Below are 15,155 nucleotides of genomic sequence, written 5' to 3'. Positions count from 1 at the left end.
CCTTTTTTTCTGAGCCAAGCTATTCCAGGAAAACCTTTTCAAAACCACATGGCCACAAAAAAAACAAAAACCCCGACAGTTTCTCTTCTCTGGCCTGAGATTGGATTCTTTCTGTGAGTGCAGTGGTCAACTGAGACAGAGAGAGCAGGCGTTTTTAAAGTGCTCTGCAATGAGAACAATGACAAATACAGCAACATAAAAGATAGAGAAAGTAGAGAGGTTGAGGAGCAGCAGTGATCATCGTTTTATATTTGTGTAGAAATGCAGTGGGAGTTTGTTCTATATAGTCGGGTCATACAATCTGAAAGCTGTTTCGTTCTGGTTCTGCGGGACACGGATCAAACCTGACCTAGATGACCTTTATGGTCTGGATGGTTCATCGTGAACCAGCAGGTCAGAAATGAAGGTTTAGGGTTTAAGGACCTCAGAACTGGAGTCATGTGCTGCTCCACTTTTGAGATGTTAGCGAGAACACGGGCAGAATAAAGTTCCTAAAGTGAAAACATCTAAAAAAAAAAAGAAAGAGTGAAAACTCATCACACTGTGAAGAAGAAACACGTTTAACAGTTGTGTAAAGTGTTAAACTAACCGTGTTCATGTGTTGACTGTGTGAGGGTTTGTGATGAAACCTGAGTCTCTACCTTTTTATCGACCGTTTCCTTTGGAAGTGAAAATAATCCCACACAGGTTTCTGTGTAAAACCATGATTTACTTAACGGAGTTTTGCTCCAGTGAATCTCAGATGACTTCACCTGCTTCTCGTCTTCGCTCTGCTGCCTTTGATCGAACCAGTTGCACAACATTTGTGACGCATGCACACGGACGATGCTAACGCTGTGATTAACGTGACTCACATCACCTCAGGCTCTTCAGGAAACTCACTCCATATCTGTCTGTTTTTATTCAGTGGAAGATTCCTACTTTAATTCTGACTTGGCAGTTTGTTGCAGTAGATTACAGATTACAGTGTGGATTACAGTGAGGCCACACGGTGGTGCAGTGGTTAACACTTGACCTTGAGGTCACATGTTCTCCCTGTGTGTGTGAGTGGGTTTTCTCCAGGTTCTCCAGGTTTCCTCCCACAGTCCAAAAACATGTAATGTAAGGATTAGGTCAATAGGTCACTCTAAACTGACCGTAGGTGTGAGAGTGAATGGTTGTGTGTCTCTGTGATGGATTAATAATCTGTCCATGGTGTGACCCCCCGTGTGACCCCCATCCTATCACGCTGTGTCAGCTGAGATTGACACAGCTCCTCCTGTGACCCTCATGAGGAGGATAAAGAGGTACAACGTGGATGGAGTTAACAGTGGTTTACCTAAAGCAGCACTATGTAAGTCAAAGCTGTCACTAAGTTTATTACATTTTAGTTGTTGTTGTCTAATGAGTCTGTTGTTGTTATTTTCAGGTGTAAACCAGAGGAACATCAGATCCAGGCCTGGAGTCCAACTCTGGTCCGACTGAAGGTTTCCTCACAGCTCTGAGCTGCAGCTGCACTCACATCTGTGTTTGTGGGTAAGTTTGTCTTCAACTTCAATTTACATTTCAAATCAGTCAGAGAATCACATTTATACATCATTTATTTTGACTCATGCCAAGTAAACGTACTGACACTATATATTATTTTAAAATGTGTTTTTAACTGGCATGCACATCGCCTCTTTTCTCTGTTGTCGCTGCTCGTTGATGCTGTTCTTTGTGGTCGATTGTTGTCGTTGTTGTCGCCGTTCATTGTGGTCGCTTGTTGTGGTTCGTTGTCCCCGCTCATTGATGTTGTTCGTTCGTTCTCATTGTTCCTTGTTGCCGTTCGTTGATGTCGCTCGTTGTAGTTGCCGTTCGTTGTCGCCGCTCGTTGATGTCGTTCGTTGTCGCCCTTTGTTGTTCGTTTGGCGTTGTTGTCATTGTTCGTGGTCGCCGTTCGTTGCTCATTTGTTGTTGTTCGTTGGTATTCTTCATTGTTGTCGCCGCATGTTGATGCAGTTAGTTGTCGTCACTCGTTGATGTCGTTTGTTGTCGCTGTTTGTTGTTGTTGTTCGTTGTCGTCGCCGTTCGTTGTCGCCACTCGTTGATGTCGTTCGTTGTCGCCGTTTGTTGTTCGTTTGTTGTTGTCATTGTTCGTGGTCGCCGTTCATTGTTGCTGTTCATTGTTGCCATTCGTTGTTCATTTGTTGTTGTTGTTTGTTGTCATTGTTGCCGTTCATTGTTGTCGCCGCTTGTTGATGCCGTTCGTTGTCGTCACTCGTTGATGTCGTACGTTGTCGCTGTTTGTTGTTCGTTTGTTGTTGTTGTTCGTTGTCTCCGTTCCTTGTCGTCGTTCATTGTCGCCACATGGTCACCAAAAATCAGCATTCACTGTGTCTTCCACAGTGATAGCATGACCAGCAGAAGTTATATGGTGTTGCTTTGAATAGAAATGTCAATAAATGTGTAAACTTTGTGTTTTTTATTTGTTTTTTCTGTGACGATAGAAAACTAAAATCTGGAGAGAGTAAATAAACGCTGTGGTGAGGCTGATGGCTGAGAGCTGGAGAAAGTGTTCTCACACCTCTGTTGAATCCAGACAAAGACGCTTTATAAAGCAGTGATGAAGTTACAGACGAGGAACAAAGGAGGTGAGGGACGGAGAGAGAGTGTGTGTGTGTGTGTGTGTGTCTGTGTGTGTCTGTGTGTGTGTGTCTGTGTGTGTCTGCAGGCAGGAATGCATCATGTACGTGTTTTATGTCTGAGACCATCTCTCTGATAAAGAATGTGAAACAGCTGATATAGAGATGTAATGTTTGGGTCAGATGTAGCTCTGTGGTCTGTGAACTACATTCACTGTAAACTCTTTATTTCCATCTCTACTCAATGTTTTTATTTTCCATATAATGCATTTGCATGTTCAGGATGTTTATACAACCAAACGTTGTGGTTGACAACACACCAGAGGGTCATAATATTACTGTTTGTTGTAAATGATCAAAATCACAATATAAAACTAGAATAATGACCAAAATGCAAACACTACATTAACTTTGAGAGTCTCTGTGCTGGAGCCGAATGAGTCCACAGTAAGAATTATTAGTGACGGGGGGGAAACTACGGTGGCCTGTGTGTGACGGAGAGAAAGTCCATCTGCTGCTTCAAAACAAAACAACAATCATACTGTGAAAAAACAATGGCGGCCTTATAAAGTATATTTAATAAGTTTGAAATACAAACTATATTTTATTTTAAAGAGGTTATAAACAAACTTATAAGGAAGGGAAAAAAAGAGGAAAAAATAAACAAACATACTTATGGGTATATATTCAATTTCTGACGACTTAAGGAATATTCAAGCATATTTAAAATGTAAACTGTGTGTGTGTGTGTGTAAACAGAGGTCAGACCTGTTTGTGAAAAAAACAAAAAAAACAAAGCACAGTGTGATTCACACAGCAGCAGCAGCAGCAGTGACGGGGGGGCGTGGTGGTTCAGAGGGCGGGGCTACGTTCAGATGTTGGATCCCCTCCAGGCCCAGCCCATGTGAGCTCTATAAGAGGAGGCTGGTCCTCTCAGCCTCCTCACACACACACACACACACAGGAGAAGAACCTGCTTTAGAGTATCCTCTGATCCTCTGAACCTCTGAAAACATGGGCCGACACAAGGAGTATTTGGACAAACTGTCCCGATTCTTCCAGATCCGGAATCTCCTGCTGCGACAGGCGCTGGCCGAGTGTCTGGGAACCCTCATCCTGGTGGTAAGTCATCATCATCATCATCATCATCATCACTTTTTAATACATGTCTGTCTGTTTATATCTTAGTTTTAGATTTCTTGTCATTTAAGTCACGTATAGTCTTTTAAATAAAGTGTATTAATGTTATGATTAATAATAATAATAATAATTGTGTTGAGTTTTAAATGAATAGACTGCAAAGTTAATGCTTCACCATGTGCTGATAATAACTGAACTCTGAAGTGCCCTCACTATTCATCTTCGCTGGTGCAGTTTGATCGATGAGCTTTTGTGTGTTTTTGTGTCGGCGTGTTTGACGGCAGAATGATCATGTGACGCAGCCTTTGTGTTTAGACACATGATTAAAGTATAAAGGTGTGCGAGGTCAACGCAGAACAAACAGGTGAAGTTTCCTGTTTCTCCAAAACAAATCATCACCAGATTATCACCACAGTGTTTCTGTGGAGATGAGAGATGAGGGAGGTCAGGATCCTGGATTAAATCCTTCATGACTTTCTCTCAGAATCACAATCAGGTTTTTATTGCCAGGTTACTTTGACTGAACACATTACACACACATATATAAGATAAGAAGAGAGAGGAAAATATATCAGAAAAACCATTATTTACAACAGAGTGAATATAATTTAGAATAAAAGTCAGTGTGATATAAAAACTACGCGACAGTCACTTCTGTGGTTAATTCAGGACAGAATCTGTTGTTTTTTCCTCATTAAAGAACCACGTATAAAAAGCAGTAATTGCACAAAGTTTTGCCATTTTGTGTTAATTACAGCTGTTCTGCAGTAAAATGTGACACCTGGGGTAAATTGAGTTTTACAGTCAAAACTTTAAATACTGCAGCAACAGATTCCAGGATCCTCTAATCCTGTTTTTTAACTTTCACTTCACTTTAATTTCACTCGCGGCTTCATTTGCTCTTAATTTATGAAGATTTATTCTGATTAATAATCCAAGTTAAACAAGTGGAGCCAGTTTTTGGATTAAATGATGATGACAAACACTAACAAACAGTGGAAAAATACTCCAAAATACATATAAAAAAATATAATTGACACTGGTTTGATGAGTTTGTTCAAGCTGGGATTAAAGATGAGAGAGAGAAGGGGTGTGGTTAACAGGTGACACATGTCAAAGGCAGCACTGGGTGGGTCAGCGATGGAACAATAGACATCACATCATAAACATAAACTACCGTCGTAGACATACCTGACATATTCTGACTTCCTCCATCATAGCTGTGTCTCCGTTTAGGAATCTGTCATCGTCAACGTCTCTGTACGCAAATCATGACATATTTCCTCTGGCCACAAACTTCAGTGTGTTTGTGTAAGACATCCTGCACACACACGGACCGTGTGTGTGTGTGTGTGTTTACACTGTAGGTGTGTGTGTGTACACTGGTGTGTCTTGTTTTGACACATCAGTCAAACTGTGGTCATTAGAGCAGAGAGGATTTTAAAGAGTTGTCGTACTCTGAAGTCTTTTTAGACACAGATTAATGAGTTCTTTAAGGGTTTTCTTCTATAGACAGTTAATGTATTTGATCATCTACTGTAACTCTAGGTTCTCTCCTCTCTCTCTCAGCCTCCTGAACAAATGGCTGAAGGCTGTGATGGTGTTTATTTACCTCTTAAACCACCTTCACTTCTGACTTACTTTTACTCAGGTGTTTTCACCTGTGTGGATGTTTGTTAAGGCTCTTTTATACTCTGAGCCTTTAGTCTGTACTTTGTGTTCACGAAGCGGAGCAATACCAGCGAAAACCATAGGGGGCAGTATAGAGTCAAGAGTCTGGAAAACGACAAAGATGAGTCTGCATGTATACAGGGGTTTTAAAAATGGCAGGAAGTTTCAAAGAGTGTCGTCTTTGCACACACACACCCCTCCTGGATTATGCAACCTACTGTTGCCCAAATTAAACGGTGCTGCCAGAGCTTGTTGGTTTATTCCTGCCTGTAGCCAGAAAACACAGAGTGACTGACAGGTGTTTGGCTTCACTCACGCGGCGCGTTTGATTCGGGGATCTATCCAAACAAGTGAGGTATCAACATTTGCAGCAGACAGAGAATAAAAATACCTCTCTCTGTCGACTAATTCAGTGGTCTTGCATTCCACTGCCGTGAAATCTATTTCAAATCGAGGCGCAATAAAAAATAGCCTCTTCACCTTTGTGCTCGGCACTGCCCTCTAGAGGAAGTAGTAGGCTAGTAACAGAGATAAAAGGACCTAAAACAGATAAGATCGAGGCCGACCAGATGATTGTCGCGCCTCTTACATCCAACAGAGCCCAAATACCTGGGTATGAGAAATGAAGTTAAAGCTGCACTGGGCAGGATTAATAGTTCATTATCATCTGCAGGTTGTTCAAACGCTAACATTTTGGGATTGCAGCTCCCAAACAGCCTCGTCTGTGAGGTCCAGTTGAAGCTTGAATCCTGGGACTCTTGTGTAACATAAACCCAGCTTGTGCCAGTTTGAAAAGTTGAACAACTTACTTTAAACAAAGTGATGCAACAAAAACCACGGTGTGGTTTGGCAACACTGACGCTGAACACCTTCAGCACGTACCTGTAAATCCAGCATTAGCACTTCAGTCAGGATTAAAGCTAACGGCTCAGAGATTTAGTGTCGGATTCAAATAAAACCTCTTCAGAGTGAAATGTGATCTCAGTGGGGAAGTTAATGGCCCATCATCAGCGAACTGATGCTTCTGACATTAAAAAGCTGCTGAAAAGTACATTTTTATTTCCACAACACCAGAGACAGAGAGAGAGGGAGATGTTCCACAAAACAAAACAGACACAGGGCTGATTTTAGGGTCGGTGAAGATGAGCGACCTTCAGGCGCCAGAACCTCTGAGAACGACTCGCTCCAGCAAACCTCCACCTCTCAGTCCAGTGGTTTGACTGAAAAGCTTTAACACAGAGAGGAAACGGGGACAACACACAGTGTGACACCTCCTCACCTCACTATACTCTCTGTGGAAAACCTTGTTTTGACAGAATCACTCAGGCTTTTCATTCTTTGATGAAGTTCTCCCTCAGTCCAGGTCACAGTGAACAAACACTCTGATAACCATCACAGTGTTCACACCTGACTTTGACATTAACCGACAGAAGATATTGAATAGGTGTGAATTGTGCAAACCTTGTATTGAGTTAATGAGTAAACGTGTTCTTCTGTTCTCTCCTCAGATGTTTGGCTGTGGAGCTGTGGCTCAGCTGGTGTTGAGCGGTGGTTCTCATGGAATGTTCCTCACCGTTAACTTTGCCTTTGGCTTCGCTGCCACTTTAGGAATCCTGGTGTGTGGCCAGGTGTCAGGTATACAACACATTTATAACATTTATAACATGTTATGTTAGAACGTTCAGGATCAACAATAATCTCTTAGTCTTCACTGTTGTTCAGACCATAGTTTACAGTGATAACATGGCTGATATTCCCTCACACACTATCATCACTCTTACAGGTGGTCATCTGAACCCAGCTGTGACCTTTGCCTTGTGTCTTCTTGGAAGAGAACGCTGGAGAAAATTCCCCACATATTTCCTCTTTCAGACAATCGGAGCATTTTTCGGTTCCGCTATCATTTTTGGCATGTACTACGGTGAGAGACGACACATTCTTGTGTAATTATGTCCTCAAAATCCACAACTATTTGAAGGCTTTGGGCTCTAAAATGTCATTTTGACTCAAATATGTTTTGCTTCATATATATATAGATGCACTGTGGGACTTTCCTGGAGCTTTCAATGTGACTGGTCCTAAAGCCACAGCTGGAATCTTTGCCACTTACCCTGGAAAACATCTCACTATTGTCAACGGTTTCTTTGATCAGGTATTAAAATGATGATTATTATTTTCTTAAATGTAGAAATATCTATCACACCTTTATTGTGTTCATGTCACTCACAGTTTTATTCTAACCTTCCCCAGATTATTGGCACAGCAGCGTTGATCGTTTGTATTCTGGCCATCGTGGATCCGCACAACAACTCCGTCCCTCCAGGACTGGAGGCCTTCACCGTGGGATTTGTTGTCCTGGTTATTGGATTATCGATGGGTTTTAACTCGGGTTATGCCGTCAATCCTGCCAGAGACCTCGGACCACGTATTTTCACTGCGATGGCAGGATGGGGAGGCGAAGTTTTCACGTGAGTCCACTTTAAGACTTTAAAACCCCTGATAATAAGCTGAAACCTGACCACATTAACAGTTCTGTAATGTGTGTGTGTTGGAACAATCTTGCTAGTGTTGTTTTCTAGCAGTTACCGCTAACATAAATATATTACAAAACTGTGAAATCGGCTTATTCAGTGGTTAATGCATGCTATAACGCTAACATTTGAGGCATTTTATACTAATATTAGGTTTCAGTTTATTCTGCGGTTAATTAATAACACTTAATCACTGAATAAACAGTAAGGTTTCTGTATAACCAGTTAGCGGCTAATTAGCAAGCTAATCTAGTCTAATTGACATACATTTGAAGGCATTTCATACCTAAAAACACTACAGTCACAACTCTATATGTTCGACTAATTTTACTGTTGTCAATTGAACGTGATTAGCTAGTTTACAAACCTCGCTGTAATGCTAACATAACCAGTGAATAACCTGGAATATTAGGCTAGTAAAGTGTCCTGGTTAACCTTGGGTTAGATTGTGTAAATTTGGTGGTAGCTGAGAAGTTAGCGCACATGCTAATAAGACTTAGAAACCCATATCTTCACACTTAAATGTTATCGCACACATCACAATTCCCTCACGTCGTATCGTGCACGATTCACTCATTGATTCCATGTGACCTCAAACTCTTTACACTTCCACGACTCCTTTCAAGGCCTTATTTTCTAATCTAACCTTTGTTTTCTTCGCTCCTCAGGACCAGAAACGGCTGGTTCCTGGTGCCGGTCTTTGCCCCGTTTATCGGCACCATCATCGGCGTGATGATCTACCAGCTGATGGTCGGCTTCCACGTGGAGGGAGAGTCGCGTGACCGGAACGCAAAGATCGCAGAGGAGGAAAATGTGCGACTCACCAACGTCTCCACTAACAACACCAAAGAAGTGCACTGAGAAGCTTTGAGCGCGACGCACTCCAGATTCTGTAAATACAGACACACATCAACATTTCTTCGTGACACAGCTGTGGGAACCACAAGTGCTTTATTTTACAAACATTAACAGCTGTTGGGACGACGTCCAAAGACGGCTGTGTGTTAGTGAAAATGGCCTCTTTTTAACATTATCATGTGATCGTATTACAGTGTAGAGACATAGAATTACATTAATTCTTTTCAACATTTGAATCATAGTGTCTGTAGTGCTCTGTTTCAGCAGTATTGTATGTAGTAATGTAGTGTTTATTACCTTTTTTATTATTATGTACATACGGTGCGTTTTTTTTCCCAGCCCTCAAACGCACAAATAATCAGTCAGCAAATTAGTGTACGGTGAAAGAAGTGGTGTCTATCTGTGTGTAGACCATGTCCATGTTCACTAACCACAGCTAAAGTGTGATTATATCGAGTTTATATTGACTTTGACCCTTTGTATTAACGAAATACGGCGAGAAGCTAACGTAGCCATAAAAATCATTGTTGATGTGTTTGTATCAGGGCTGCAACGATTAAGCGATTATTCATCTATGACTAAATGAATTCATCAATAATCCAATAATCGGTATTTAATGAAAACGAGCTGATTTTTCAGCGTCTTAAATGTGAATATCCTCTCGTGTCTAATAATAAAGAACATAACATCCGAGAACGTCATCATTTCCACGTTCGATAAAAGGTTTCTCAACATTTTATGGACCAAACGAGTCCTTGATTGATGGAGAACACGATCGACTAACGATATGATGTTTAGCTGCAGCTCTAGTTTGTATCTGACTCCACAGTTTGGTGCTAAACCCACTGTGTTCACCTATAGACTTTGTAAGTAGGTCGACGACAACATGCTTTTGTAATGATACAATAAAGTGCAGATTTTTTGTTGCAGGACTGTGGTTCGTGTTACCTTCTTTTTACTTTGCTTCTCTTTTCTGGGTAAAAGGCTCTAATCAGATTACATCCATTTAGCCACTAAATTACACCTCTGTGTCCACAATTTACACTGTGAGGGGACGACATGAGGTTTGGTGGAATTCACTATTCATTCAACTGAAATAACTGGATCTTTTCTTTAAAAAATACAATGGCCATAGGATTTTTAACCGAAGTAGAGTCTGTGTTCTTAGACCAGAATCTATAGATGTATATTAAGTTCTTTTGGATCCGTTTGATCCAAAGTTCTGTTCTATTTACAGTCTGTTGTGACTCTCTCTTCACTCTGTGCTCTGTAATAATGTTTTTATGTTTCCCAAAGTAAACCTGCTCCATCATTATACACAGAAGTATTTTTACGCTGCTATTTCAAGGCTTTGTGCTCTATCTGTGAGCATGCCGCTGGACTGACCACTGTCCTTTACTGCAGAAATCAGAAAGTTTTGTTTGACCAAAAGTTCAGAAGTTATTTTTCTGTTTGCCGTTTGTCAACAAAATGTTCAGTCGATCTTCATTAATATTAATGCAGTTTACGTCTATTTCATATGAGACTGAGCCAAAATGGCTGGAAATGAAACTCAAAACTCAAAGTATACACAGGACCATGTGGTCAAAATGGGAAATGGAGGGTTTAGTTTAAACTGTTTACAACTGTATACTGGAATGACCATAACTTCACGAGTTCATTTGATTTATTCTTGCTCTGTTTTCAACAAAATTCTTTTAAAGAAATAAAAAACATTTCTAAATCATAGAAACTTAACTTCCAAGATCTCTTTGTCAATTGAACTTGATAACCTAGTTAAGGAACCTAGCTTTAACACAAACACTAACCACTGAATAAGCTAGCATTGTAACTAAGCTAATTAGCGGGCTAATGTTAGTCAGTTAATAATATTGACATAGATTTGAGGTATTTATACATAAAAACAAACTCCAGTATGAAAGCACTGTGTTTTCGACTCATTAAATAGTTTTAATGTTTTTTTTAAATGTGTTTGTCAATTGAACTCGATAAGCTAGTTATAGAACCTAGCTTTAACGCTAACATGACCACTGAATAACCTAAAACCTAACCACATTAACTGTAATGTGTGTGTGTTAGAACAAACTTGCTAGTGTTGTTTTCTAGCAGTTACCGCTAACATAAATATATTACAAAATCAGCTTATTCAGTGGTTAATGCATGCTATAACGCTAACATTTGAGGCATTTTATACTAATATTAGGTTTCAATGTATTGTGCGGTTCATTAATAACACTTAATCACTGAATAAACTGTAAGGTTTCTGTTTAACCAGTTAGCGGCTAATTAGCAAGCTAATCTAGTCTCATTGACATACATTTGAAGGCATTTCATACCTAAAAACACAACAGTCACAACTCTATATGTTCGACTAATTTCACTGTTTTCATGTTTGTCAATTGAACTTGATTTGCTAGTTTACAAACCTCGCTGTAATGCTAACATAACCAGTGAATAACCTGGAATATTAGGCTAGTAAAGTGTCCAGGTTAACCTCGGGTAAGATTGTGTAAATTTGGTGGTAGCTGAGAAGTTAGCGCACATGCTAAGAAGCCGTAAAAAAACGTATATAGCGCACACATCACAATTCCCTTATGTCGTGTATGATTCACTCATTGAGTTGATGTGACCTCAAACAGAGAGAGTTTGTTTGTGATAATTAGCCGACATGAATCAGCTGTTTGGTAAAAGTGATTTCTAACAGGTCGTAGCAGGTTAGCTCGCATGAGGAGGACAGATTATGGTCAAACACGACTCACACAGTGTTGTTGACACAGGTGAGGTTTAAACAATATTACTTTAATCTGTCATCTCCGTGACAAATGGAGGCGATTGCGCAAAACACTTTGAATCACAATGAAAAAGGTGAGACACGCCAACGCTAACTGACTGTGTGTATATGTGTGTGTATTATATATATATTAATTTCTTTATAAATTACATATTTCTCCCTCTCTAGGGTCACAGCGAATAATCCGCAAACATATATATGTATATATATATATGTATATATATATACAGTATATAATTAATCACACTGTTTTGTTGTGCACCTGTTATATCATAGTGGAATAAGAAGTAACTACAGTAAAGGTGAAAACTGTTATAACATAAACTATGTAAAGAAAGAGAACAATAATAACAGCTGCAGAGCAATAAGTGACATTACTGTATCTGCACACATGTGTTTTCTATCTGCTTTGCTGCCTGAGGCTCCAGAGGAATTCTGCTACTGTACCAGGTCTGAAGTATTATGACTCTATAAGGTATTCTCCTTTATATTCTTAAATCATCCATTTCTTTCTTTTTTTTAAAGTAGGGTTTACCTGCTTCCACATGAAGCTTTACTGTACCGACGTACTGTACGTGAGGAGCTGACGTAGATCATAAACGTCACAAATACACATCATTTCTAGAAAATATCTGAGACAGAACAGTTTATGGGCCAATTCCAATTCCTATCTCAACCCTTAATCTTAACTGGCCTCAAAACCAAGTGTTGAGGGTTATTTTGTCACTTAGAAATGGGACACCCCTTAAATGCAGATACGTCTTCAGACTGTAGGGGGCAGAATAACGCCAAAGCTGAGTCCAGTCTGTCAACTCCAAAAAAGAAGAAGAAGACATTTACGTCAGGATTATTTATTCTGATCCGTTTGTCAGTCAAGTTATTAGGTTGTCAGTTAGTTATAAGATGATACTCATACAAATATTCAGCTGACAGTTACCACACACCACGACTTATTGAAAAGTAAACCACACCGGCCGACTATTGACAAAAGATGGTCAAATAAAAATAAATGTTACGCAACAATGACGTCAGTAATCCATAATATGGGCCTAAACTAAGATAATTTTTATATCTCTATTAACAAAGAAAATACTTCATTTGTATCGCACTCGTTTCGCTGCTTTCGGCGCCATCTTTGTTATGTGAAAATACAATGCATTCTGGGTAGCCCTTGCTCCCTAGGGTGGTCTCGGAAAATCTCAATATTGAGGGCGATACAGCCCTTAAACTTGGCCTCAACTTAATTTCAGGACAGGACTTGGACAAGAGGGAGCGCACATTTCTGAGATTGAGGATTAGATTGAGGATTAAGCAAGGAATTGGAATTCACCCCAATGTGACAAGAACAGACAAAGACAAACATCTGTGCAGCCACAAAATACCACGGAAACAAATCCTCCTCCTCCTTCTCTTTACAAGGAAAAATCAAAGGTGTAAACGTGGATAATAATCTCATCAGATTCTAAGATTACAGCTGTGGAAAAGGAGGTTTGTTTAGATCCCACGAAAAAAAACAAAGAAAAAAAGACCTCTTTGCTTTCATAACGATATAATTCCCTCAATATAGCATTTCACAAACCCAAGTATATCCTCTGTTTACATGTCATTGATGAACAGGCCACAGTTCCATGGAAACATCTGCACCTGGTGAGGTTTCAACTTCATTATTCTGCTCTTTATAACAGGAAAGATCTCATAGACGAGCTGCTGACGTTTTACAGTCTAATAAAACCTAAATGTCACACTGGTGCACGTATGGAGTGTGTGGTTCAGACTGGGACACACAGTCTGGTCTGGTCTGGTCTGAGCCCTGAGGGTAGAGCTGGTACACATGTGCAGACCATGTGTGATCGCTGCATTATTTACTCTGGAATTTAAAGCCACGTCTGCACTTCTTCACACTGGTATCTCAGCGTCAGTGCCAATGTTTGAAGGTTCTTCAGACAGATTTTATTTACTCATCATCATCATCATCATTGTGTCTTAGCGTGGTCCACTTTGGCTTCACCATGTGACTCCGTTCTCTCCAGTTCTTGCCGTCTTCAGGCTTCACATTCACTAAGTTCACATCGTTCTTGTTGACCTCAGATCTGTGAGTCTTCTTTCTGTGAAGACGCTCCCTAACCTTGTCCAGTCGTGTTAGCCATCGTACAACCATCATAAAGACTAGATTATTGTTTATGTAGCACATTTAAAGACGAGCACAAGGTGCCATATGTAAGAATGTGGCCAAAAACGGTTACTACATTCAAACTCAAAATACCGAGGTCTTTTAGATTTCGTTTTCTGACGTAACTGGCAACCCGTGGTTGCTTGGCAGCTGAGACTCTACTGACTGCAATGATTGGTAGATGGCGGTAGATGGCACCACATGACGCCAAAACATGATTTCAATGGTTCAAGATTTTTTTAACACAAATATTTTGTCTGTACTGTTGTTGTTGGTGAGTTCAGTTTGTTATATGAACATTATTCCTGAGTCTCTGTGACATATTAGGAGGATTTTATGACCAGTTGCTTTAGATTTATTACATAATGCACCTTTAAATTAAGTGAAAGCAAACAATAAAATACGAATAAGGAAAGTCAAATCAAATGAGTAGTAGTTTAGATGTTTTGTTTGTCTAACATCAGCTGATCTTTAATTCTGTAATTTCCAGTCTGGTTTCACTTCTGTTACTTCAGTGAATTAAAGTTCAGTGTTGATTTGTCTGTAAACTCTGATCCTGCTCGACAGGATCAGAGTTCTGATCCTGTCATGGATTTATTTAAGCTTTTAAGGATCACGATGGCACGATCTATTAGATATAGATATTAATGCAGAGCTACTAAACCCATCAAGCTAATCTGGAGTCCACTGAGAGCCAGTCGTCTTTCATATTGAAGGTTGTGGGTTTGATTCCCAGCTCAACAGAAACCCTGATCTGTTCCAACGGTCAGAGTCAGAGTTGCATAGAATGACCATGATGTGAGAAAAACAACAAATATGTTCACAATATGTCCGAGCGTCTCTTTGAGGAATTCAAAGTTCTATTGAAGAGCGGCTTTAGTGCAGATCCGTGAGGGAAATGGAAGATAAATCCCGGGTCCTGAGAAAAAACATCTGTTTGTCGTTGCTTCTGTTGCTTCCTCTGCTTTGAGCTGAGCGTTCAGAGAGAAAACTGTGTTCACACCACGAGCTCCACTTCATCTGCTCCCTGTTTCAGTCTGAGGATCAGGGATGAGCAGGATATCACTATGGTTACCTTCACAGTCACGTCATGCTTTTATTTATATATATATATATAATTACTCTTTAGTTGTTATATGTTATATCTGCATTTTCAATGACCATGAACCTGTGTGTGTAAAATACAGGACACACAGCATGTCCACAGCGTTCACACAGGGCCTTGAAATCCTGGAAAATTTGTGATTTTGAAAATGGCCCAAAACAGACACGAGTCATTGAAAGTGGTGGAATTTTGTGCACGAAAGACATCGTTCAGTTGATGTTTAGTCTCCCTTGTCAGTTATGACAACGAGCGAGTAAAGTTTAGACAAGAGCGAGCAAACGACATG

At 40.1% G+C, this 15,155-nt stretch overlaps 1 protein-coding gene across 1 annotated transcript; it reads left to right on the top strand.

Annotated features, from left to right (window-relative positions):
• Positions 1 to 3,590: 3,590 nt before the first annotated feature.
• LOC310939473 (aquaporin-3-like) lies at positions 3,591 to 9,687 on the top strand. The gene is made up of 6 exons (XM_083904239.1): positions 3,591 to 3,725; positions 6,923 to 7,049; positions 7,198 to 7,335; positions 7,451 to 7,566; positions 7,665 to 7,882; positions 8,614 to 9,687. Exons 1-6 carry the CDS (start codon positions 3,618 to 3,620, stop codon positions 8,804 to 8,806), a joined length of 900 nt encoding a protein of 299 aa, XP_083760365.1. The 5' UTR covers positions 3,591 to 3,617; the 3' UTR covers positions 8,807 to 9,687.
• The last annotated feature ends 5,468 nt before the right edge of the window (positions 9,688 to 15,155 follow it).

The sequence above is a fragment of the Microchirus variegatus genome, assembly GCF_963457635.1.
Source record: "Microchirus variegatus genome assembly, chromosome: 17".
NCBI classification, from domain to species: domain Eukaryota; kingdom Metazoa; phylum Chordata; class Actinopteri; order Pleuronectiformes; family Soleidae; genus Microchirus; species Microchirus variegatus.
This window is presented reverse-complemented; position numbering and strand designations above follow the sequence as displayed.